Source organism: Phocoena sinus, chromosome 19, assembly GCF_008692025.1.
Source record: "Phocoena sinus isolate mPhoSin1 chromosome 19, mPhoSin1.pri, whole genome shotgun sequence".
In the NCBI taxonomy this organism is placed as follows: domain Eukaryota; kingdom Metazoa; phylum Chordata; class Mammalia; order Artiodactyla; family Phocoenidae; genus Phocoena; species Phocoena sinus.
Window position 1 is genome coordinate 15,174,110 of NC_045781.1, and position 27,634 is coordinate 15,201,743.

General features: G+C 39.7%; 1 protein-coding gene across 3 annotated transcripts in view; it reads left to right on the forward strand.

The window, feature by feature from the left end:
• ZNF565 (zinc finger protein 565) overlaps positions 1-27,634 on the forward strand; it is a 33,420-nt gene that overhangs the window by 781 nt on the left and 5,005 nt on the right. For 2 of the 3 annotated variants that reach the window (XM_032614584.1, XM_032614585.1), the window contains exons 2-5: positions 11,485-11,577; positions 19,451-19,524; positions 23,388-23,514; positions 24,172-24,267. In XM_032614584.1, coding sequence (XP_032470475.1) covers positions 19,516-19,524; positions 23,388-23,514; positions 24,172-24,267 — 232 coding nt within the window. In that variant the 5' untranslated portion in view covers positions 11,485-11,577; positions 19,451-19,515. Of the gene's footprint in view, positions 1-4,307; positions 4,343-11,484; positions 11,578-19,450; positions 19,525-23,387; positions 23,515-24,171; positions 24,268-27,634 lie in introns of those variants that run through there. The other variant, XM_032614586.1, reaches the window with a different exon arrangement.

Sequence of the window (27,634 nt, forward strand, 5' to 3'; positions counted from 1 at the left end):
TGTGAGGTGCCTGTGACTCCAGTACTCTGACAGATTTTGGCCCTGGACAGTGATAACCTCAGCCTTTCCCGGTAACACCGAAATTGGGCATGATGTCCAGTCTTCTCTGCTTTCCCTCCCCTGTGTGGGAGGGTCGGGCGATGACCCTTTAAAAATGCCCTGGTCCCTCATGATTGCTTTTGCTTGATTCTTCTCCAAGAGACGTATTGAGAAGAGAAGGAAAGAATTATTATTGAACATCCAAAAGCCAAGTTCTCCGTGTATCAGTTTTTCTTCTTTCCCTGAAACCCTTCTTATTATTCGTGATGTGTTAAAAAAAAAAACCAAAAAATTTAGCCAAATAAATGTGAAGATTAATTGGCTTTATTCAACAATTCATGAATCAGCCAGCATCCCATCTACCAAGTAGAGAGATACTCCAAGGAGTTGTACAAAGTGGAAGGTTTTTATAGGCAGTAGGAAAGTGGTGCAAGGAAGTTATTAGCAAAAGAAAAGAAAGGATTGTTTTAGGCCGGGACATCTTTTAGGGGAAGGGAATGGCAGGGGTCTTATCATGCAGATTACCTCACTAGTGCTAATCAGGAAATTTCAGATTGATTGTTTAAAGAGCACATTTTCTTTTGTTTGTTTGTTCAGTTTTTATTTAGGAGCACATTTTCTTGAGAGAGATTGAAACTGGAATTGTCTTGTTTGCTGTTATGGGGGCACATGACCCCATTTGGGGCTTTTTTTTTTCTAACACGTGCTTTTCCTTCCTTCTTCTGAAACTTCTTGCCTAACAAAAACACACACCACCACCCACCCCCAAGTGAACTGGTGTCCAGTGTTTGCCATTGGAATAAATTACCGAGTGCTATGGAGGTGAACTGAAAGGCCCATACCTTCCATACTCCCTACACACCTAATGTTAATCTAAATGTTTTTAAACTTTTCATTTTTAATTAGCTTTAGACTTAAAACTGTTGCAAAAATAGAATTCCCAAATACTCTTAACCCAGCTTCTCTGTCAAAGCTAGGAGATTGACGCTGATAAATAACCAATCTACAACCTTATTCAGATTTCATCAGTGTCCCTTAATGTCCCATTTCTGGACAAGGATCCAATCCAGGATCATATGTTGCAATTAAGTTGGTAACTCTCCTTAGTCTTCTTTTATCTGGAACGGTTACTCAATCTTTGTCTTTCATGACCTTGACACTTTTGAGGTGAACTGGCCGTTTATTTTGTAAATTCTGCAATGTAGAATGTTCCTCAATTTGAGGTTGTCTGATACTTCCTCATAATTAAATTTGGATTATGCAGTTGAGGCAAGACTACCCAGAAGTGATGTATTCTCAGTGCATCTTATCAGGAGACACATGAGATTAATTTGTCTCATTATTGGTGGTGTTAACTTTGCCAGGTTTCTCCACTGCAAAGTCACTCTTTCCATTATAATTAATGTGTCTCAAGGAGAAATACTTTAGGTCTATAAAGTTATGCTGTTTTTCATCCTACTTCCACCTACTACATCCATTGATAATTCCTGCCTGAAAATTTATTACCAGGTATTTGCCAAACGGTGATTTTTTTTTTCGGATTCTGTTATTCCTTCTACATTTATTAATTATAATTCTGTTGCAAATAGATTTTCCTTCTCCCCATTTAATTTATTTACTAACTTGTATAAGTATAGTCTGGATTTTTTCATACTATAGGTTATAATCCATCACTATCACTATTTTATTGCTCGAATTGTCCCATATTTGGCCACTGGGAAACCCTTTGGATTGGCTCCTGTATCCTTTCAACATATCCCCTTTACTTATTTATTTAGTACTTCCTTATTTTCCTGCACCGCAGGATGTTCCAGGTTGATACTGTACTTTCCCAGCCTTAGTCCTGGAATCAGCAAATTTCCCAGGGATCACTGGCTCCTTTTATTAGAAAATTATATTTAGAAACCGAGATTAGATGTGCTTATTGCTACTGGGATGTCTTTGCTTCTTGACTTTCTCAGATATGAAATATATGCATCTGTACCCACACATCTGTATCTATCTGTATGTATACCTGTACAGATAATCTATGATTTCATATGATATCTCCAATTCCGGTTCAATACAACAGGGCTTCTTCTAGCCATCTCCATTTCCTTTTCTGTAACTCCTTTCTCTGACAGTGAAAAACTCGGCTCTCATTAACCACAGTACATTTATTTATTTGCTCAGTCTTGAGTAGAAAGTAGTTATAACACATATCCCCAAACCCCATATAGTTCTTTTTGTATTTAGTCTTACAGTTCATAGTAAAAATACAGTACCGCCCCCCCAAAAATAAAATAAATAAAAATAGTTTTCCCTACACCCATCTGTATGGTAATATTACTCATTTGTAATATACATAGGTTCATTTGTTACTGTTGGTATTTTATTTGGGGCTCCCAAACACACATCCTGGTTGATTTTAATTATTTTTTGAGTATGTGAAACATTAACATGGTTCTGAAAGTTAGAATTAGACCAGAAGATCTACTCAGTTACTCCTCCATCATTCCTTCTCTCCCAATTCCATTCCCCCATTCTTTCCACACTGTGCCCAATCACCCATTATAGGTAACCAACCAATCTCAGTTTGTTGGGGGTTTTTATGGTTAAATATACATAACATAAAATTTACCATTTTAATTACGCTGTTCAGTAACATTAACTCCATTTGCATTGTGCAGCCATCACCACCATTCATCTCCAGAACTTTTTTCATCTTCAAAAACCGAAACTCTGTACCCATCAAACAATAATTCCCTTCGCCCCTTCCTCCAGCCCCTCGAAACCACCATTCTGCTTTTTATCTCTATGAATTAGAATATTCTAGGTACCTCACATAAGTGGAATCATACAGTGTTTGTCCTTTTATGACTGACTTATTTCACTGAGCACAATATCTTCAGGATTCATCCATGTTGTAGCATATGTCAGAATTTCCTTTTTAAGTCTGAATAATTTTCCATTGTACATATATACCACATTCTGTTTATTAATTTATCAGTGGGCACTTGGGTTGCTAACACCTTTTCGCTATTGTGAATAATGCTGCTCTGAACATGGGTTTACGAATATCTGTTCATGTCCCTGCTTTCACTTCTTTGGAGTATACATCCAGAAGTTGAATTGCTGGATCACATGGTAGGTTTAATTTTTTGAGGAATCACCATACCATTTTCTACAACAGCTGCACTATTTTACATTCCCACTGGCAGTGAACAAGGGTTCTGATTTCTCTACATCCTTGCCAATGCTTGTTATTTTCTGCTTTTTTTATAATAGCCATCCTAATGAGTGTGAAGTGGTATCTCATTATGGTTTTGATTTGCATTCCTTTAATTATTAGTGATGTAGGAAATCTTTTCACGTTGTTTGTTGGCCATTTGTATATCTTTGGAGAAATGTCCTTTGCCCCTCCCCCCCTTTTCTTTTGGCTGCACTGTGCAGCGTGCAGGATCTCAGTTCCCCGACCAGGGATTGAACCTGGGCCATGGCAGTGAAAGCCTGGAATCCTAACCACGAGGCCACCGGGGTTTGTTTGTTTTTTGTTGTTGTGTTCTAGGAGTTCTTTATATACTCTGAATAGTAATCCCTTATCAAACACATAATTTGCAAATATTCCCATTCCATGGATTGTACTTTCACTCTGTTGACAGTATCCTTTGATGCACAAAAGTTTTTTATTTTGATGAAGTCTACAACACGTTTTCTTCTTTTGTTGCCTGTGCTTTCGTTGTCATATCCAAGAAATAATTGCTAAATCTAGTGTTATGAAGATTTTCCCCTATGTTTTCTTCTAAGAGTTTTATAGTTTTAGCTCTTACGTTTAGATCTTTGATCCATTTTGAGTTAATTTTTTAGTGTAGTATTAGGTACAGGTCCAACTTTATTCTTTTGCATATGGATATCCAGTTTTCCCAGCACCATTTGTTGAAAAGACTGTCCTTTCCCCTATCAAATAGTCTTGACTCCATTGCTGAAAATTATTTGACCATATGTGAGGATTTCTATTTCATTGGTCTAGATATCTGTCTTTTTGTTAGTACCACACTGTTTGTTTTTTTTGTTTGTTTGTTTTTTGTTTTGTTTTTCTCTTTTGCGGCACGCGGGCCTCTCACTGTTGTGCCCTCTCCCATTGCGGAGCACAGGCTCCGAACGCGCAGGCTCAGCGGCCACGGCTCACGGGCCTAGCTGCTCCACGGCATGTGGGATCTTCCTGGACCGGGGGCACGAACCCGCGTCCCCTGCATCGGCAGGCTGACTCTCAACCACTCCGCCACCAGGGAAGCCCACCACACTGTTTTGATTACCATCTTTGGTAAGTTTTGAAATCAAGAAGTGTGAGAGTAAGATTGTTTTGGCTATTTGGGGTCCCTTGAGATTCTGTGTGAATTTTAGGATGGATTTTTCGATTTTTTCAAAAAATCATTGGGGTTTTCATAAGGATTGCATTGAATCTGTATGTTACTTTAGGTAGTATTGCCATCTGTCTTGGTCAGCTCAAGCTTCCATAACAAAATACCGTAGACTGGGTGGATTAAACAACAGAAATTTATTTTCTCACAATTATGGAGGTTGGAAGTCTGAGATCAAGGTGCCACCTTCTCACTGAGTCCTTGCATGGCGGAGAGAGAGTGAGCTCTCTGGTGTCTTTTCTTATAGGGACACTACTGCTATCATAACAGGCCCCCACCCTTATGATGTCATTTAAATGTAATTACTTCCATAACGGCCCTTTCTCCAAATACAGTGACAGTAGGGGTTAGGGCTTCCAACATATGAATGGGGCGGGGAGGACACACACAATTCTAAGTCCATGACAGCATCTTAACAATATTAAGTATTCCAAGTCTTGAACACAGGATATCTTTCCATTTATTTATATCTTCTTTCATTTCTTTCAGCAATCTTTGTAGTTATCAATGTGTTAAGTCTTTTGCTTCCTTAGTTACGTTTATTCCTAAGTATTTTGTTCTTTTTGATACTATCATAAATGGATTTGTTTTTTTAAATTTTCTTTTCTGATTGTTCATTGTTAGTCTATATAGAAATTCAACTGATTTTTGTGTGTTGATTTTGTATCCTGCAACTTTGCTGAATTCATTTCTTAGTTCTAACAGGGTTTGTGTGTGTGTGTGTGTGTGTGTGTGTGTGTGTGTGTGTGTAATCTCTAGGGTTTTCTATATATAAGATTATGTCATCTGTGAACAGAGATAAGTTTACTTCTTCCTTTCCAATTTGGATGCATTTTATTTCTTTTTTTTGTACAACTGCTCTGGCTAGGACTTCCAGTACTATGTTGACAGACATCTTTTCATACATATCCTTAAGGGCCTTTTTTACATCTTTTTTTTGTGTGAATTGTCCATCTCTTTTTCCTGTTTACTTTCACGGGGTTTTTTTGTTTGTTGTTTTTGTTTTTGGTGCTTTGTCACAATGTTTAAGAATTCTTTACACATTAGGAATATTAGTTCCTCATCTGTGGTGTATGGTGCAAGTATTTTCTTCCAGTTTGACAGTTGTCTTTTGACTTTGTTTATGGTGTTCTTTGTCGTTGAATATTTTTATGTAGTCAAATTAGCAGTGTTTTCCTTTATTGCTTCTGGAGTTAGAAAGCCTTTCTCAATCTCAGGATTAAAGGGGAATTTACATGTGTTATCTTCTAATAACTGTATGGTTTCATCTTTTACATCTAGCACCCTGATCCATTTGGAGTTTAATTTTGTGTATGGAATGGGGTATGGATGTAATTTTATATTTTCTAAATGGCTATCCAGTTTTCCCAGCACCATTTATTAAGAATTTTATCTTTGCCCCACTGATTTGAAATGCCATCTCTATCATATACTAAATGCCCATACATATTGATACTTGGTTCTATTTCTAGGCCTTCTGTTCTGTTCCACTGGTTGGTTTGTCTATTTATGCACTACTACCACACTGTTTTAATTACAGAGACTTTACAGTACATTTTAATGTCTAGTACAGCTAGTTTCCTGATGTTCCTTTTTTTATTGTCAAATTATTCAGTTTCTCCTTTATACCATTTATGCAGCAAAGGGTTCTGTTGGCATAGTTCTACATCTTTTGGAGGGTTGTTATTTGTTGATTCATGAGCAATGGCCCCTGCATAATTGTACACAGATACCCTGGATCATGTAACACTTGTTATTAATATTTTTGATTTTCACAGTCTGGGTTGATGAACAAGGCCTTCTGCTGTTCTGGCTTTTAGGAGTAAGAATGTGATTGGGACCTATATCAGAAGTCTAGATTCACAAATCTGGGATAAAAGTTTGTTTCAGTAACCAGATCTAATTTGATATGGGACATTTTAGGTTTTGGGTCTTAAATTTGTTTCCAGCCAAATCCATGTTGTTCTTTTGATAAGTTATGGAAAAAACAACAAAAAAAATATTAGCTAGTAGTACTTGGTGTTTGTAAATAAGTGGTTACAGCAGGGTTTTTAAGGAAGGTCCAGGCTCCCACCCTTAGACTTCAGGGCTCTGCAGACGCCATGAAATTTTATGCAGCTTTTGCAGATACTTTTTTTAAGAATACTTATTTATTTATTTATTTTGGCTGTGCTGGGTCTTAGTTGCAGCACGCGGGATCCTCACTGCGGCTTGCAGGCTCATTGTTGTGGCATCTTAGTTATGCCATTCGGGCCTCTTAGTTGTGGCATATGAACTCTTAGTTGTGGCATGCATCCCAGACCAGGGATTGAACCCGGGCCTCCTGCATTGGGAGCACGGAGTCTCAGCCACTGGACCACCAGGGAAGTCCTTGCAGATACTTATTTATTTGATTTTTTTCTTGAAAGAAGGTTTATGATTTCATAAGATTTTCAAAGAGATTCATGACCCTTAAAAATTTAGAACTGCAATCAAAGACAGTAGTGCCCGGTAATAATAACCTTTGAGATGTTGTGCGAAATTTGTGCCCAACAACAGGGAGTTAAAAGAGGAAGTTTCTATCACATATTACATTCATATGATGGAATATTATTCAGCTAATAAACATATGCTTACAGAGAGTTAACCAGAACAAGGAAAATACTGTAATAATACAACACTGAAAATGATGAATAAAAAAGTATTCAGGGCTTCCCTGGTGGCGCAGTGGTTGAGAGTCCGCCTGCCGATGCGGGGGACGTGGGTTCATGCCCCAGTCCGGGAGGATCCCGCATGCCGCGGAGTGGCAGGGCCCGTGAGCCATGGCCGCTGAGCCTGCGCGTCCGGAGCCTGTGCTCCGCAACGGGAGAGGCCACAGCAGTGAGAGGCCCGCATACCGCAAAAAAAAAAAAAAAAGTATTCAAATTTTGCAAGGATCCCATTCCCAAATTTTTTTTTTTTTTTTTTTTTTTTTGCTGTGCGCGGGCCTCTCACTGTTGTGGCCTCTCCCGTTGTGGAGCACAGGCTCCGGACGCACAAGCTCAGCGGCCATGGCTCACGGGCCCAGCCGCTCCGCGGCATGTGGGATCCTCCCGGACCGGGGCACGAACCCGTGTACACTGCATCGGCAGGCAGACTCTCAACCACTGCGCCACCAGGGAAGCCCCCACTCCCAAATTTTTAAATGGGTATTTGAATGGAGAAGAAACTGGCTACGTATCTGACACCATGCATTCTGCTTTGTGCTCACTGTCTCACTTAAACTGGAAATTGCACTGTCTTGAAAATTGGTCATTCACAGGATGTTTTTGATAATGAAGCTGTTTCAGTGCACCAGAGAATATGTTAAAGGACTGTTAAAGAACTTTTAGTGGTAATTTGTTTCAATCATACTAATTTCCTTTTTTGTCCCTACTTGGGTTGTAGACACTGGCTCGATTGCTTATAATTTTTCTCCTGCCAGGAAAATAAATGTCAGCTACAACTCTAGTTATTTATTTTTGTTTAAGTGGAAAGTACTGTTATGTTTTTTATTATGAAATATATAAGCTTAATGCAAAAATTAGAAATTTTGCTTAAAATGTAATTCATCTAAAGATAAATATTCTTAATATTCGATGGATATATTTCAGGTATTTTTCCATGGGATTTTTTTTTTTTTTTTTTTTTTTTTTTTATGGTACGCGGGTCTCTCACTGTTGTGGCCTCTCCCGTTGCGGAGCACAGGCTCCGGACGCGCAGGCTCAGCGGCCATGGCTCACGGGCCCATTCGCTCCGCGGCATGTGGGATCCTCCCAGAACGGGGCATGATCCCGCGTCCCCTGCATCGGCAGGCGGACTCTCAACCACTGCGCCACCAGGGAAGCCCTTTCTGTGGGATTTTATAGAGTGGTATCTCTTATATAAATTCTGTAACCTGCCTGCCTCATTTAATAATGCATTGACTGTGTAACAATTATATTTTAAAGTCACTATGTAGTATTTCATTATCGAGATGCACCTTAATTTATTCGCTTTACTGCCTACTAAAGAGCATTTATATTTCTATATTTTAATTGTGAAATTGTCCCAAAAGTACTCTTGTGCATACAACTTCATGTATTTTTATAATGAATTTCTTTGGGTCAGGTATTAGACATTTATTAAGAATTTGCAAATATGCAAAATCCTAATCTAGAACTCAGGTAGACAAAGTACTTTTAAAAAGTGAGAATCTCTGTTTTTAAATTACAAATAATGTAATGGGGGAGATAAAACTTGTATACAAATGTCCAAAGTAAAGGATGAAAAAGGGCACTAGTTTACCCTGATAGTATGCTATGAGTTCATAAGAGGAAGATATTGGTATGACCAGAGCTGTCATTGTCATGTCATGTCATATCTAAGTCAAACTGATCCCATAAGAACTCTATGGAGGTGAACTGAGTCACCTATATTTCCTGCAATTTTCATTCTAATCATCAGAAATCCAAAGTATGGGGACTTCCCTGGAAGTCCAGTGGTTAAGACTTCACCTTCCAATGCAGGGGTTACAAGTTCGATCCCTGGTTGGGGAGCTAAGATCCCACATGCCTCATGGCCAAAAAAACCAAAACATAAAACAGAAGTACTATTGTAACAAATTCAATAAAGACTTTAAAAATGGTCCACATCAAAAAAGTCTTAAAAAAAAAAAAGTGTTCAAAAGAAATACAAAGTATGACCAGTGGAGCATAGCTGTTCAGAGAACACTGAGGCAAATAGGGCAGGTGCAGAAACATAATAAACCTATCTGGTGAGAAGAGCTGAAAGGAAGCATCACTTATACACAGGACTTGGCCTGAATGACTTTTAGTTCTCTTCCAGGCAGGTCTCCAGCACACATAAATGTAGTTACCAAATCAAGAAGTTTGCAAAAATTGGGAGCTGACAAGCAAAAACAACAAAAGCCATTCTGTGAAAAAGAACTGTTTTTAGAATATCCTGAGCTATTATTTCATGTTCAAAGGAAGATTGTTTAAAATAAAGTATTTCCTTTTTCATCTGCCATTTGGGAGTAGCTTATACTTAACAGAACTTTAAAATATGCATTTAAAAAGTGATGCGTGGTTATTGAAAAACTACACTTAAGCAAAACTAAGAAAATTGAAGATCACAACCCAGAAATAACCAAAGTAATCTTTAAGGATAAAACTTCCCAGATATGTTCAGTCTGATTTGTCTGTCTATATTGTCTATGTGAATATATACATGTATTTTACAAATAAGACCACATGATGCCCAGTTGTTTTGTAATCTAACCATATCTTGAACATTTTCTATGTTATTAACTACTTAATTACTACTAAATTTGTGAGTACTGAGAATTGCTGTTTTATAGAAATCTTTAATTTATTTAATATGCTGTTGTCTGACTCAGAATCTTGAACATTGCCCGAGAATGTACATACCTCTCAGTGTACTGATTTTGGGTTGATGTTTAGACTAGATGTTTACATCCATAAATCTCAATACAACATTTAAAAATATGACATATAGGAAAAGTTTCAAGTTACATCAGAAATTCACTTAGTTAAATATCAGAGTCATGTAAATACTTTGACAAACGTATAGATTGGCCTGTCAACAAAAGGGATGTGCAGATGTTCATGGTGCTAAAGGAGGCCATGTTACTGTACACAAAGCAACTAATTATTAATATCTATAATAACTGGTGATCAGGAAGTGATGTTTTAAGAAATTTTCATCTTTTTTTTTCTTTTTGTCTGCGTTGGGTCTCCATTGCAGCGTGCGGGCCTTCTGTAGTAGGGGCAAGCGGGGGCTACTCTTCGTTGCGGCGTGTAGGCCTCTCATTGCAGTGGCTTCTCTTGTTGTGAAGCACGGGCTCTAGCCTCGCGGGCTTCAGTAGTTGTGGCGCGCAGGCTCAGTAGTTTTGGCTCACGGGCTCTAGAGCGCAGGCTCATTAGTTGTGGTGCACAGGCTTAGTTGCTCCATGGCATGTGGGATCTTCCCAGACCGGGGTTCATACCCGTGTCCCCTGCATTGGCAGGCGGATTCTTAACCACTGCACAACCAGGGAAGTCCCAGAAATTTTCATCTTAATACAATAGTTTATTATTTATATGTAGGTGTTTCTTGTGTTTAATTATGTTTAGGAAATTATTTGGGGGCTTTGTGTTAAAATGTGACTCATTATATTTTTCACATTTTAGATATTGGGAGAGAGGCTCCTGGTTAGAGTTTTTACTCAGAATAATTGCTTTTTCAGGAACAGATTACTAATGTTAAGGTGAAGACATCTATATATATCTACTTCTCATGAGCTGTCAAGTTCTCGCACTCCCCCAGCCCAAGCCTTGTGTGATGTGGGATCCATGCCCTCTGAAGAATAAGAATGTCTGTCAATTTAGGGACAGGGAAAATCCAGGGATGTAACTGCAAGCTTCACTGGGTGGTGTGTAGATGGCTGAACTTTGCTTAGAAGGATTTGTACAAAGATTTGATGATAGAGATCTAAAGGAGCATGATTTTGCTGGATCAAGAACAACTTGTCCCATAACTCATAATCTGCCTTTTTAGGGCCTTTTGTTTCACATTGTGGGTTTGTGAAAAATCCCTTTGAGATGTATAGAGTTGGAAATGCACAGATCTGCTCTGTTATTTCTGAAGTTTCCTCTGACTTTTTAAAAATTATTCTTTCTTGTATTGACCAAGGCCCCAGTCTGAATTTTTATTTAGTCAGAGTATAGCTGAATTAGCATATTAGTTAGGACAGGTTGTTATGCTGTGGTAGCAAACAACCCCCAAATCTCAGTGGTTTGCAAAGTAACTTTTTAATTTTTGCTCATTATGCACCAGCATAGGCAGGGTCCCACACTAAAGGAGACTCCACCATCCTGCAGCTGTACCATCTGAAACACACAGCCTCCTTGGCCACCACATCAGCAATAGAAAGATTAGAGAATTATGTGGTCTGGATTATGTGGAAGACTGGATACTTGAAAAACTGGATAATGGTGAGACATTAGTAATTAAATTAGTAATGTCTACCACACTGGCTAAAACCCATTTCTTTTTCTGTGTATAGGAAGTTGCTTCTGTAAATTAGGTGTGAATTCTTTTTGGAGCAAGGAAGACATCCTGGACTGTGGAAAGAGGTTAACAAGAGGCCTGTGCACAGGTGAGTGAGGAGACTAAGGAAACAGAAAGCCTTTTATATGAAAGCTCACCTCCTCTGTGGGAAGTCAGTTACTGTTTGAGAACACACCCCTCAAAGGCTCTAGAACTATGGAGAAGATTAAGCTCCTTCAGCATACAAGTTCCCAGAGGCACTTCACTGTCACTTGTATCACTCCATTCGGAGGAAGGAATTAATTGTGTTATTTATGATGATAAAACATATGCTTAAGGGAAAACTTGAAAACACAGGAAAACAGGGACTTCCCTGACGGTTCAGTGGTTGAGACCCCATGCTTTCAATGCAGGGGGTGCAGGTTCCATCCCTGGTCAGGGAACTAAGATCCTACATGCAGCGTGGTATGGCCAAAAAAAAAAAAAGAAAAGAAAAAAAAAATACAGAATGGGCTTCCCTGGTGGCGCAGTGGTTGAGAGTCCACCTGCCGATGCAGGGGATACGGGTTCGTGCCCCGGTCTGGGAGGATCCCACATGCCGCGGAGCGGCTGGGCCCGTGAGCCATGGCCGCTGAGCCTGCGCGTCCAGAGCCGGTGCTCCACAACGGGAGAGGCCACAACAGTGAGAGGCCCAAGTACCGGAAAAAAAAAAAAAAAAAATATATATATATATATATATATATATATATATATATATATATACACAGAAAAAGATTCCCCCATAATTATACACCTAGAGACAAATGTAAAAATTTAATTGAAAATCCTTTCAATCCATTTTCTATGCATACACATATGCACGTATATACGCATGTATATATTTTTCCTATAAAAATAAGATTACATATACTGTTTTATTATCTACCTTATTCACCCAAAGTTGTTTAACATCTTAACATCAGCAAAGATATGTTTTTATGGCAACAATGCTTCCATTGTATGGATACACTATATTCTGTAGGATACTTAAATTCTCTCCAAGTTGTTTCCATCGTCAGCAGTGTCTCCATCATACACTCCACATTCATCTTTTGGATAGAGTCTCAGATATAGAATTACTTCATCAGAGGATATACATGGTTTAATTTCTGCTAACATTGCCTTGTTGCAAGTTTATACCAGCTATAATCTACTGTGTGTGTCCATTTCCTCACATCATGCTCTTGTGACGCGTCATCAGTCTTTTAAAAATTTGCCAAATTGATAACTGTAAAATGTTATTTCCTTATTGCTTTAACGTACATTCCCTTCATTACTAGTGAAGTTTTAAAACTCTTGATAGGTTGAGGAGCCACTTTATTATCTAGTGAGTTGCCCATGCATATCCTTTGCTCATTTATCTAAAATTATTGCTTTTTTCTGAAAATTTAATTTTTAAAATATTTATTTATTTATTTTTGGCTGAGTTGGGTCCTTGTTGCTGCGTGCGGGCTTTCTCTAGTTGCAGCGAGCAGGGGCTACTCTTCGTTGCAGTGCACGGGCTTCTCATTGCAGTGGCTTCTCTTGTTGCGGAGCACAGGCTCTAGGCACACGGGCTTCAGTAGTTGTGGCTTGCAGGCTCTAGAGCGCAGGCTAAGTAGTTGTGGTGCACGGGCTTAGTTGCTCTGCGGCATGTGGGATCTTCCCGGCCCAGCGCTCAAACCCATGTCCCCGGCATTGGCAGGCAGATTCTTAACCACTGTGTCACCAGGGAAGCCCTGAAAATTTAATTTTAAAAGCACTATCCAATAAGAATTTTTGTTGTTTATCTGACTTGTGACTTAAAGGCTTTTTTTTCTTTTTTCCATTTTATCATTTGCCTTTTCATTTTGATTTTAGTATTTTGGGCTAGAGTTTTTAAAATCTCAAATATAAGTTTTTTCTTTGTATTTTTCTGCCTTGTATGTTATGTGTTCACAAAATATAAATACATTATATTTGTCTGAAGTACATTTACAGATATTTTATTTTATTTATTTATTTATTTTTTTTTTTTTGCGGTACGGGGGCCTCTCCCTGTTGTGATCTCTTCCGTTGCGGAGCACAGGCTCCGGACGCGCAGGCTCAGTGGCCATGGCTCACGGGCCCAGCCGCTCCGCGGCATGTGGGATCTTCCTGGACCGGGGCACGAACCCGTGTCCCCTGCATCAGCAGGCGGACTCTCAACCACTGCGCCACGAGGGAAGCCCCAGATATTTTATTTTTATATTAAATATTTTATCAAGTTAGAACTTCTTTTTGGCTTATGGTACAACCACAAAAAATAGGCTGAGAAATTGCTACTTTGATAAACTCTTAAGGTTTCCATTGTGATCTTGTACATTCATTGGAGAGTTTGAGTGCCTCCCATGTAGTTTTTTGTGTCCTGAGGAATTAATAATGAACAAAACCAACAAGATCCCTGCTTTTAAGTTTAGTGGGAAGAGTCAAATAATTGACAAGCAAATATATAACATAATGTATAGTAGCACTGAGAGCTAGAAGGAAAAATAAAGCAGGGAAGGCTAAAGTGAATGACAAAGGGTAATATTTTAATAGTTTGGTCATAGAGGTGAAGTTTAAGCAGAAACCTTCGTGGAGGGAGCAAGTGAGCTCTATGACTATGGTGAGGAGCATTCCAGAAGGAATATACAAAGCCTCCAGAGGGAACATGGCTGGTATTATGTGGTGCGTTCTAAATAGTCCATGGACATTTAAGAATAGTATCTTATTGGTAAGTGAAAATTTTAGGATTGTTACCAGGATGCATCCAGATGTGGCCCTTTGTGAAGTTTTATAAGCTCTCAGGGATTCTTTCTAATATAAAGATTCAAGTATTTTATTTCCTCCAGAAAACACTCTTATTATTAACTTTTATTCACTTTTCCTCCCGCTGTTCTATTCTCCACTTTTACGTACATTTTAGGTCTTCTGGATCTCTCTTCCATATCTCTGACCTTTGTTTTCAGAATTCATTTCTTCTGTGTCTTTTTTTCCTCTGAATTCTGAGATGTTCTCCTAGGCTTTTCCCTCCTGATTTCTAATGTATCTGGTGCCTTCTTGTCTAATAATTCTTAAAAGAAACTATGACTTGTCAGAATTGTCTCCTGTGACAAAGCCCTTACAAAAGGTTTCAGTTTCCTTCTCCCATTAACCCCTAACTCTCTTAACTGGGCCTTTTCTAACTCTCTTAATTGGGGAATTCATTGTTCATTCCCCTCATTAATGGCAGTAACCACAGGGAGGCAGTTTATGCTGATGGAAACTTTCATGGGCAATAAAATACAACACTTGGGTTCATATCCCACTCAGTGTGGCCTTGGGTCAATATCATAACCTCTCAGGCCTTCTAGCTTCTCTTATGTATAATGTGAGAAATAAAATCAACTTTATTTAACTAACAGGGTAGTTATAAAATTAAAACTAAATGAAAGTGTATATGAATGGCACTGCATCACCTCACCCTAGAATCCTGGGGATCATTCCTGTACTTATGTACTCTACCTTCCCTAGTTATGAACGAACTACCTGTGATCTTCTGTAATTCAGCCCCCAATACTTGGGTGCTGGTTCCCATCCCCTCTCTCCTGCTCAAGGTCATTGCGCCTGTGCAGTTGTCTTCTATGTCCCTGCATTATTCATTTTTCTCTACTGGGTTATTCCCATCACTATAAACCATGCTGTAATCGCTCCCACATTCAAAACAAACAGCCGTTCCTGGATTCCATATCCATTTCTAGCTCTATTTCTCTGCTCTTTTAAACAAAACTCCTTGAAAGGGATGGCTCTTCTGTCTCCACTTCCTTTCCTTCCATTTTCTCTTATAAATTTATTTATTTATTTATTTTTGGCTGTGCTGGGTCTTTGTTGCTGCGTGCAGGCTTTCCCTCATTGCAGCAAGTGGGGGCTACTCTTTGTTGCAGTGCTCGGGCTTCTCACTGCGGTGGCTTCTCTTTGTTGCGGGGCACAGGCTCTAGGCGGGCAGGCTTCAGTAGTTGTGGTACGCTGGCTCAGTAGTTGTGGCTCACGGGCTCTAGAGTGTAGGCTCAGTAGTTGTGGCACACGGGCTTAGTTGCTCTGCGCCATGTGGGATCTTCCCAGACCAGGGCTCCGAACCCATGTCCTCTGCATTGGCAGGCGGATTCTTAACCACTACACCACCAGGGAAGTCCCACCTGCCATTTTCTCTTGAACTCACTCCAGCCAAGGTTTTGTGTCCTCCACTCTAGAGAATCCACTTTTGTTGAGACTTCTAATGATCTCTCTAATGCCAGATCCAATGGACAGTTCTCGTTCCTCATACCACTTGACCTATTGGTAGCATTTGACAGTTGTTCTCACCTTCCTTCTTGGTATACTTTCTTCACTGGGCTTTCAGTGAAGCCCAGTTCTCTTTTTTTCCTTCTATTCCACTGATGTTTCCTTTTCAGACTCCTTTCTTTCTTTTTTCCTTTTCATCTCCCTGTTCTCTAACCGTTGGAGCCCCTCAGGCTCAGGCTTTGGACCGTTTTTCTTCCTTACCTTTAATCACTCTGTAGGCAATCTTACCTAGTATCAGAGCTTCAAATATCAACTGAACATCAGTAACTTCCAATTTTATATTCCTACATTTGGACTTTCTCTGAACTCCCAGATCGAATGTCTAACGGACATCTGGCATTTCCACTTAGACATATAATAATCATTTCAAGTATTAAGATAAAACAGAATTCATAATTGGTCTATCCAAACCCGCTCCTCTCACAGTCCATTGTGTTAAAAAATGGCAACTTCATACTCTAGTTGCTCAAGTCAAAAACCCTAGCATCATCTTGGCCTCCTATTTTTTCTTTTATACCTAAAATCAGTAAATCCTGTCAGCTCTTCCTACAGAGAATATCTAGAATCTGATCAGTTCTTGTCACCTCCCCCATGACCATACCACCCTAAGGCAAGCCCCTCAACTCCTTGCCAGGATTACTGCAGTAACCTTCTCAGTTCCCCCCATTTCCCTGCTTCCCCCCCTTGTCCTCTTAGTCCATTTTCCATGAGTGATCCTTTTAAATGTAAATCAGATTATGCCATTCCTTGGTTTGAAGCGTTTCATTGGCTTCCTGTCTTACTCGAGTAAAAACCAACGTTCTTACACAAGGCCCACAAGCCCTGTGTGATCCAGCTTCCATCCTCCTCTCTGGCCCTCATTTTCTCACTCACCCCATTCCAGCCACTCTAGTCTCCTTCCTCTTTGTTGTTAAAGCCTGCTCTTGCCCAGGGGCCTTTGCATTTGTTGGTCCCTCTGCTAGGGCTGTGCTTCCCCTAGATTTCTGTGTCGATGTCACATTCCCAATGAAAAGCCTTCTTAGACCACCCTTCATTTCCCCATCTCCTTAATCTTTTTATTTTCCTCTATAGAACTTTGACTCCTTTACATATAAATAGGAATATCAATGTCAGTATATCAATATTTGTTATTGTCTCCTTCCATTAGAATGTGAGATCTGCTGGGACAGACTGGATTTGCTATCTTCCTTACACATAGAACTATGCCAACTGAGTTGGGAACTCAGTAAATATGAAAGGATTCCTGACTCCTTTTTCTCTCTGCATCCATATCCAATCAGATGCCAGAACCAGTTGATTTTACTTCTCTGACACCTTGAATGCATCCCCTTCATCCTCATTTCCACTATCACTATCTTGGGTCAGGCCCTTTGTTTGCTTGGGAAAGTACAGGCACCTTTCAGCTGATCTCCCTGACTCCAATTTTACTCCTCTCCACTAAAATAATCTGGCTATATTGGCCCTTTCACTTCCTTTTTTAAATCTTCAGTAGCCTTCCATTCATTAATGGGTGAAAACCACACTTGTATATATTCAGTCAGTATTCATGGGTCACCTTTATACTTCGGTCACTGTGGCCCGTACTATTTACAGGGATGATGAGACCTGGTCCTCAGAGTTAATGTCATAAGCATTATCTTCCTCTAGATTCTAGAATTAATTAGATTTAAATTCAGATTAACTAAAATTAAATGAAAAATTCAGTTCCTCGGTCATACTAGCCACATTTCAAATGCTTAGCAGCCACATGGGGCTAGTGGCTACATTACTGACAGTACAAGATGTGACGATTTCCATCATCACAAAGGTTCCAGAAGACAGCACTGGTCTAGTCCTTGCCCCAAACTGTACAAGTCATTCCCAGTTATTCTCTGCAATCCAAACACGCCGTCTACTTTCGGTCCACTGTTTGTGCCACTGCTCTTCACTTCGCTCAGAATGCTGTTCTGTCCCTTTTCTGCCTATTAATATCCTCCGATTTTAGGCCCCAAATCATATTCTGTAACTTACAGGAAATTTTCCTTGACACCAGCCCCCAATGATTTAACTAGTCTTCCTTCTGACGGCACCCCTCCCCACCATGGGAACTCAGCAAGGCAGTCTGGCTGCTTCCTTCACTATTGGAATTATTTCCCGCTGTTGCCAATGGAAATCAAAGAAAATGGATGTGACGTCTCTGCAGGTGGACGGCAGTAAGAGGGGCTTATTTAACTTGCTTCTCAGTGCAACTTGATAGGAGAATACAACATCTTAACGTTGCATATGTGTAGCACTAGTGTTTCTTTTTAAATAGTTGGGGGAAAATGACCTAGAAAACCAAATTGCAGTTTGGTAGCCAAAATTAACTCTTGGTTTATTTGTCCTTTGTGTGTGAAATGTCCTACTATTCCGTGCGTCTGACTTCCTCACGTATCTGTTGATCAGTTTGGTTCTTCTTAGTACTATTGAGATCTATCCAGTTGATACCAATGGCCTTAGCGGCGGCAGCCTCTGGAATAACTCCTTATACCTTTCTGGCCTGCATTTCTCTAGACTTCACTCTCCAGGGAGGAGTTTTCTTTTCTTACTTTTTGACTCTCTTGCACACCATATGCAAGATGGTGTGCAAGGATTCTGGAAACTTATAGCATGACTGCAAAGTGGCCAAGAGAATAAAGTACCTGATGATAAATCACAGTATTAAAAAAAAAAAAAAAAAGCGTGGGTGCTCCTTGCACCTGTAATTAGAACCAGCCTTACTACCTTCCTTAAAAAACCCCTGAGTTCTCATTATCTTAAAGTAGGCCGTTCTCCACCAGCCTCAGCAGTTGTCAGCCAGAGAGGAAGTGATGTTTTTCAGGAAAGCAGTAGAGAGGGCTTATGTGGAAAATAAGGATTGCTGGGCCAAGAAGCTTCTAGAAATTGAGTTCCCACTCAGGTCAATACTCTGGATGTGTAGGTATGCTTGTAAGATGCCTGTATTACTGTGGTTTTTTTTGCTCCTGTCTGATAAGTCCAGCTGGGGCTGGAGGCTTTGATGAAGCCTCTCATATGGATGGCGTGGCCCTTTTTGAACTTAGAAGGCGAATGTGGAGCCGGGGAGGTACCCAAGCGGTTTTGCCTGTTGAACCCAGAGAAGCTGGAAAACTTTGTTTAAGGGTTGTCTTTTTTACAAGGTTTGGCCTGCACAGGTATGCTCTGCTCCTAGCCTGTAGGTACCGTCCTCATCTTTAAGGGGTAAAGTCTGAGTGAGTCTGAGTTGTGATCCTCCTTGCTGCAGCTGCAAAGGAAGGTCTGCTTGGTACAGCTAGCTGGGAGCTGTCTAGGCCTCATCTAGGGTGTACATTAGCATCAACAAGGTAGGGACTGTCCCAGCCAGAATCCCTCCTGCTAACGTGCTTGGATTCTATGTCAGTGCCGAAGCACATCTGCCTTGAATCCATCTTTCAGTTTCCTTATGGTTTAGGAAGGGGCTGGGTTTTGTTAACTCAGTAGTTCTTGGCATTAGCGTTGTGTGGTGGGACAAGGGGAGAGCAAAGGAAGCAGAGCAGGGACCCTGGAAGTACAGTTGTTTTAAGCTCATCTATTAGGCGTGCTGAGGCAAGCTCGGTTTATGAGATTTGCCCCTTCTCCCCCTACTCTGTTTTTTGTTTTTTTTTTTTCAGGACTCTGCACTTGTTCAAGAGAAGAATCTAAAGAAATCCAAGCAGGACAGGTAGTTCTAAAAGCCATGACCCAGGTAAGTTGAAGTTTCCTCTATCCTTGAAATAATATCAACATTTGTGTTCTTTATCCTGAGACTTCCCTGTCTGGCTGAGCCCCATTCAGTAACCTGCTCCCAGTTCCTCCTTTGCAGAGAATAAGCAATGATGCCTCACCTCCCTTTGTGGCCCTCTCTTCTCCAAGTGTTCACATACGTGCACAATGTTCTTACCAGAGCACCAATGGAGCAGAAATATATTCTCCTGAGAGAAATTTGAGAGCCGCCCTTATCAGAACCATGGTTGAATAGAGCCAAAGATAAGATAACTTTGATCTTTTCCATTAATCCAAGTAGTTTCCTTTTTTTCTTCTATTTTAAAATATCACCGCCTCTTTAAAAATCATAAAACATTTCACAGTATTGAAAAATACATACAAAAACGTGTCTATAACATATATATGGTATAAAGAATAATAAAATGAGTTGATATATTTGTTTAATGTACCATCTAAGCAACCCTTATCCCTTTCCACATCCCTTCACATATCGTATTACCACCTCACCCATGTTAATGACTACCTTTAATTTTGTGTTCGTTAGCACTTTGATTCTTATAATTTACCATATATGAATGCCTGCTGAACAGTATACAGTTGAGTCTTTCATTTTTAAATTTGATGTACAGGTGTCATATTCTCTATATTTTTAAATTTGATGTACAGGTGTCATATTCTCTATATTTTTAAATTTGATGTACAGGTGTCATATTCTCTATATTTTTAAATTTGATGTACAGGTGTCATATTCTCTATATTTTTAAATTTGATGTACAGGTGTCATATTCTCTATATTTTTTACCATATTTTTTCGCTCAACACAATGTGATTTCAAGTTATTCACATTAAATTGTGTAGCACTAGGTCAGCAGTTCTCAAAGTGTGGTCCAGGAAGACTTTGAGACCCTTTCAGGAGGTCTAGGGGTCAAAATTACTTTTATCATAATAATACTAACACATTATTTGCCTTTTTCACTCACAACTCTAATGAGTGTACACTGGAGTTTCCCAGAAGCTATATGAAATGTGTTATCCCAACAGATGGGGGAGTTCCCTGGCGACCTAGTGGTTAGGATTCCTGGCTTACACTGCTGTGGCCTGGGTTCCGTCCCTGGGTGGAGAACTGAGATTCTGCAAGCCATATGGTGCAGCCAAAAAGTAAAATTAAATTAAATTAAGTTGGCCAACAGATTGAATACAGAAGATGTGAAAATCTAACTCTCATTCAGCCAGTCATTAAAGAGATTTGCAAAAATGTAAAACAGTGCTACTAAATTTTTTTTATTTTTACAAAGTTATTTTTCATAAAATGTGTGTTATTTATGTTAACATGTAACAGGTTTATTATTAGTTATTTGAATAAGTTAATAATTTTTAAAATTTATCTCTTTTAATTTCTAATGTGGTATATATTGATAGATTTAACCAGCATTAATGAAAGTCTTCAATAACATTAACAGCTTTATTGTACATATATATAATTCACATACAATGAAATACACCCATGTAAGTATATATAGTTCAGTGCTTTTCTAGTATATTTGCAGAGCTGTGCAACCATCAGCACAAACCATTTTAAAACATTTACATCACTGCCCAAAAAAATCCTGTTTGCATTAGCCGTCACTCCCAAATTCCCCTCCTCATCCCCGGCAACCACTAATTTACTTTGTCTCTATGGAATTGCCTTTTCTGGACTTTTAATATAAATGGAATCATTGAATATTTGATCTTTTGTGTGTGACTTTTTTCACTTAACATGTTTTCAAGCTTCCGTGATGTAGCATGTATCAGTATTTTGTTCATTTTTATACCAAACAATATTCCATGGATATGTATAGACCACATTTGGTTCAGCAGTTCATCAGTCTGTGGACATTTGAGTTGCTTCTACTTTTTGGCTATCATGAATAATGCTGCTATAAGCATTGGTATATGCCAATGTTTTTAGGTAGACATACGTTTTCATTTCTGTATACTTAGGAGTGGAATTTCTGGGTAACATGTTAACCCTATGTTTAACATTTTGAGGAACTGTCAAAACTGTTTTCCAAAGTGGCTACCCCATTTTACATTCCTACCAGCAACATAAGAGAGTTCCAGTTTCTCCACATCTTCACCAATATGTGTTTTTTGGGAGTTTTGTTTTGTTTTGTTTTCATAATAGCCATCCCAGTGGATGTGAAATGGCATCTTATTGTGGTTTTGATTTGCATTTCCCTAATGATTAGTGATGTTGAACATCTTTTCATGTGCTTATTGGCCATTTGTATATTTTCTTTGGAGAAATCTCTTCAAATTCTTTGGCTGGTTCATAATTAGGTTATCTTTTTTATTACTGAGTTGTGAGAGTTTTTATATACTCTGGATTCAAGTCCCTTATCAGATAAACAATTTGCACATATTTTCTCCCAGTTTTGTGGGTTGGAATTTCACTTTCTTGATGAAATTATTTACAAAACAAAAGCTTTAAATTTTGATGAAGTTTATTTTATCTTCTTGTTCTTTTTGTTTCCTTTTTGTGTCTGGTGCCATATCTAAGAAACCCCTGCCTGACCAAGGCTGTGAAGATATACTCCTATGTTTTCTTCTAAGAGTTTTATGGTTTTAGCTTTTACATTTAGATCTACAATTATTTTGAGTTAATTTTTATATATAGTGTGATGTGGGGTCCAGCTTCATTCTTTGCATATGGATATCCACTTATTCCAGCACTATTTGTTAAAAAGACTAATCTTTTCCCATGAAATTATCTTGGCTGGTTTAATTTAATATGTGGTAGTCCTTAGGGAGCTGGTAGAAGATGCCTTTCTTCAGAGAGGTTTTGCAGCTAGGAGTATTCTCAGATTCGGCACACTTCAATTTTTCTCCTGGGGTTTCCCCCAGCTGCATGAATTTCAACCTGACTAAAAATGAGAAAACCAGTCATTATGTGCTTCCTAAGGGGATGCTATAGGAAGTACACAGTACGACCTCTGACATATTTATGTCCCCTAAAAAATATGGAAGTAGAGAAACATGTTAAAGTATACCATGAAGATATGATCAGCCAAATCCAGAATATGGGAAATGCTACTGATTCAAACGTTTGTTTAATGAATAAACAGCCATAAAAATTTTTAAAGGGTCTGTGGGTGCTATAAGAGATTTGAGAGGGGCTTCCCTGGTGGCACAGTGGTTGAGAGTCTGCCTGCTGATGCAGGAGACACGGATTCGTGCCCCGATCCGGGAAGATCCCACATGCTGCGGAGCAGCTGGGCCCGTGAGCCATGGCCGCTGAGCCTGCACGTCTGGAGCCTGTGCTCCGCAACGGGAGAGGCCACAACAGTGACAGGCCCGCGTACCACCAAAAAAAAAAAAAAAAAAAAAAAGAGATTTGAGAGACTTTAGGAAATCTATAAACTAATTTTAGGGGTGGATTTTGTTTGAATCCTAATTTGAACAATCCTACTGTCAAAAATCACTTTTGAGAAAATTGGGGCAATCTGAAACTTGATCTGGTTATTAGGAAATTACTGTTAATTTTATTAAGTGTGATAGTGATATTCTGGTTATTATGCCTTTTTTAAAAAGCCTAATCTATTAGATACTAAAGTATTTGTGGGTGAAATACTATGTTTGGTATGTGGGATTTGCCTCAAAATATACCAGGGGTAAAAAATGGAAAGGAAGACCTAAAACAAGATTTGCAAGGTCTTGTTAAGTTACTGAAGCAGAGTGATGGATTCATGGGGGCTCATTATACTATTCTCTGTACTTTTGTGTATTTTGAAAATTTTTGTAATCAATTTAAAAACTAAAAGTCATTTCATTTACTAATAGTGCATGGGTTTATTGTTTCAGGGATTGGTGACATTTAGGGATGTGGCCATAGAGTTCTCTCAGGAAGAATGGAAGTGCCTGGAACCTGCCCAGAAGGACTTGTACAAGGATGTAACTTTGGAGAACTTCAGTAACTTGGTCTCATTAGGTAAGGACATTGTATAATACAGGACCAGCCAGGAAACAAGGCTCCCAGGGACTACAACAGTGGGAGGCTGTTACCACCTTCGGCTGGAGGGGGTAAAGAGAGGAAACACTGCCACCGGAAGATAGTGAGAGCTAGAGCCATGGAGAAGGGCCAGCTGGTAGCCACTGTAGCTACCTCCAGAACTCCTGGGTCAAAGGAGGGAGCGAGAGGGATAAGAAATATCCTGAACTGTCTTCCTGTCCACTGATGCTTTCCATCTACCAAACCCAATGAGATATGATAGGACCAGGGTAATACAGTCCTTACAGGTAAGCTGTCTGGGGCACAGCTAGGCACATAGCAGGGCCAAGAGTAGCGAGGAATGGATTGGGGAGAGGGAGAGGGCAAATGGAGAATAAAATTTCTGGTTTCTTCATGGTGAATTTCTGGGAAGACTTACAAGTTTCTGGCTAAGTTCCTGTTCTCTGTCTTCAAGGGAATTGTTCTGTGCTTTGTTGAAGTAGAAATGGGTAGTGCCATTGGCACCTCCACCTTCCCATCCTTTGGACAAGCTTCACACCTTCCTTTATGTAATTGCCTCTCTTCCTTAGCAACCAAGAGACTGGGTTTGAATTTGGAAACAGCACGATCATGCCCCATTTCTTTTCCTATAAACAGGACTTTCCCTTTCTAAGCCCGATGTCATCTCCTTACTGGAGCAAGGGAAAGAACCCTGGATGGTTGTAAATGATATGACAGGACCATGGTGCCCAGGTGAGTGAGGGCTGATCCAATGGGGTGAGGTCACTGGGAATAATGGCCCAGCAGGTGAGTCAACTCATAACAGTCATTGTCAGGAAAGTCCCTCAAAGCCCTACCAAAAACTGAGGAATAAAAGCCTGAGACGTGAAGCCATGAAGAACAAAGACCTTGCCAGCATCAGCTTCCAAGGGAACCTTGCCTTTATCCCCATTAATTCCTCTCTGTTCTTTCTTCTCTTATGTTTTCTTCTCATTTCAAAAAGGAATGTGCCCCTTTCCGGTGGCAGCCATTTTACCTGGAGTTTGGATCCTTTTTTCTGCAAGTGTCTTCATTCCTTAAAAAGTATTTATTTTCTTAAAACAGCTTTTCACTTCACCTAATTCAGCAATTCATTTATTCTCTTAACTTTTGAGAGGTAAGGATGTGTAGTGGCTGAGGGAATACTCTGGAATCAGATTTTCTTTTTTTTTTTAATTTATTTGGCTGCATCGGGTCTTAGTTGCGGCATGAGGGATCTTTCGTTATGGCGCACAGGCTTCTCCCTAGTTGTGGTGTGTGGGCTGCAGAGTGTGAGGGCTCAGTAGTTGCAGTGCATGGGCTTAGTTGCCACGCAGCATGTGGGATCTTAGTTCCCCAACCAGGGATTGAACCTGCGTCCCCTGCATTGGGAGGCGGATGCTTAACCACTGGACCACCAGGGAAGTCCCTGGAATCAGGTTTTCTGAGTTCAAATCCTGGCTCTGCCACTTACTAGATCTGTGAGTTTAAGTAAGTTACTTAAATTCTCTGTGCTTCAGTTTTCTCCTCTGAAAATGAGATTAAAAATAGTGCCTTCCTGGGGCTTCCCTGGTGGCGCAGTAGTTGAGAGTCTGCCTGCCAATGCAGGGGACACGGGTTCGTGCCCCGGTCCGGGAGGATCCCACATGCCGCCGAGCAGCTAGGCCCGTGAGCCATGGCCACTGAGCCTGTGCGTCCGGAGCCTGTTCTCCGCAATGGGAGAGGCCACAGCAGTGAGAGGCCCGCGTACTGCAAAAAAAAAAAAAAAAAAAAAAGTGCCTTCCTCATGTAGTCATGTAGTTAGTGTGGCTTTTTTATGAGTTAGTATGTGAAGATGCCCAGAACAATGCCAGGCAATAGTGACCACTAAAAAAATGTTAGTATTTGTAACTGGCACTTGCTGGACAGAAATGGAGCCTTTGAATACTTAGTTATGTTACTACCTCATGACTTCTCTGTATTGTTGTCATTTATTTTCATCTGGGATCATTTTTTCTCTATCTGAAGAACACCCTTAATATTTCCTTTTGTGTAGGTCTGCTGTTGACAAATTCTGTCAGCTTTTGACCACATGAAAATGTCTTTATTCTACCTTTTTTCTTGTAGGATATTTTCACTGAGTCTGGAATTCTGTGTTGGCAAGAATCTTCTCTCAGCCCAAAGAAGAACTCATTCCACTGCCTTTTCTCTTCCAATGTTGTCATTAAGTCAAGTTGTTCCAATTTTGGAAAATGTTCCACATATATTTAAAACTAGTGTCCTTTGGATGGGGCATTCACCTCTTTAACTATAACCCTTTTGATTATGTGATTTAGAGTCTGTATGTCCTTTTAACTTTCTCTGTACTTCCACTATCAAATTCTGAGAGCTCTTAATTGTATTATATATTTTGCTACTAAATATTACATTTTTATAAAGATGAAATATAGATCCTTGTTGCAAATTGTATTTTTATCAGTACAGTCCATCCTTCATTTTGCCACTTAGTGGCATTTAACCTTGAATTCTATTTTTTCTGATATTAGTATAAAATGCCCTGTTTTTGTTAGTTTAAAAATTATGGTGTATCTTTGCTTATCCTTTTTTAAAACTTATTGCCATTTTAAGTGTCCATTATAATCAGAATTAGTTTCCTTTTTTAATCAATCTGAGAGTCCTTGACTTTAATAGAATTTAATCCATTCTCATTGTAATCATTCATGTGTCTGTTCTTACTCCTCCCATTTTATCCTATATTTTCTGTTCCTCATTCTCTTTATTTCTAGCTATTCCTGTTTTGCTCACATTTTTTTTCTTTTTCTTTTTTTTTTTTTTTTTTTTTTTTCGGTATGCGGGCCTCTCACTGTTGTGGCCCCTCCCGTTGCAGAGCACAGGCTCTGGACATGCAGGCTCAGCGGCCATGGCTCATGGGCCCAGCTGCTCCGCGGCATGTGGGATCTTCCCTGACCAGGGCACGAACCCGTGTCCCCTGCTTCGGCAGGCAGACTCTCAACCACTGCGCCACTAGGGAAGCCCTTGCTCACATTTTATTACCCTTTCTACCTTTAAGCAATTTTGAAGTTGTACGTCCTATTGCTTTGTAATAGAATAGTCTTTAACTTGACTTTAAGAAATGTGCTTAGGGGGCTTCCCTGGTGGTGCAGTGGTTGAGAGTCCGCCTGCCGATGCGGGGGACGCAGGTTCGTGCCCCGGTCCGGGAGGATCCCACATGCCACGGAGCGGCTGGGCCCGTGAGCCATGGCCTCTGGGCCTGCGCGTCCGGAGCCTGTGCTCCACAACGGGAGAGGCCACAACAGTGAGAGGCCCGCGAACCACAAAAAAAAAAAAAGAAAGAAAGCAGTGTGCTTAAACCTGTGTTTCTCTTCCCACCTCAAAACTGAAAGATTTTTTTTCTTTTTAGTAAAGTTTTTTAAAAAATATTTTGAAATCATTCTAGTTTAGACTTATAGAAAATTTGCAAAATTATTACAGAGAATTCCCATATACCCTTCACTCAGCTTCCAAATGTTAACATTTTGTATAACCATAGTACAGTTATCAAAACCAGGAAGTTAACATTGGTGTTATACTATTAACTAATCTACAGATCTTATTAGAATTTTATCAGTTTTTCCCCTGATGTCCTCCTTCTATACCAGGATCCAGTCTGGGATCCCACATTGCATTAAGTTCTTTTGTCTCCTTAGTATCCTCCAATCTGTGACAATTGCTCTGTCTTTCATGACTTTGATCCTTTTGATGAGTACTCTTTTGGAGAATGTCTCTCACTTGTGTTTGCTTGATATTTTCTCAGTTAGATTGAGATTATGCATCTTTGACAGGAATACTACAGAAGTGATGTTGTGTCCTTCTCTATGCATCATATCAGGGGTTGCCTGATGGTAATATGGCTTTTTACTGGTAGTGTTAACCTTGATCACCTTGGTTAAGGTGTCTCTCATGTTTCTCTCCTGTAAAGTTAGTACTTTACAACTGTAAGTGGTAATTATCTTGGAGGGAGATACTTTGCAACTATATGCTGTTTCTCCTCATTTTGCCCACTGGTTTTAGTATCCATTGGTGGATCTTGTCTGTAACAATACAATAGTGTTGCCTTGTGTTG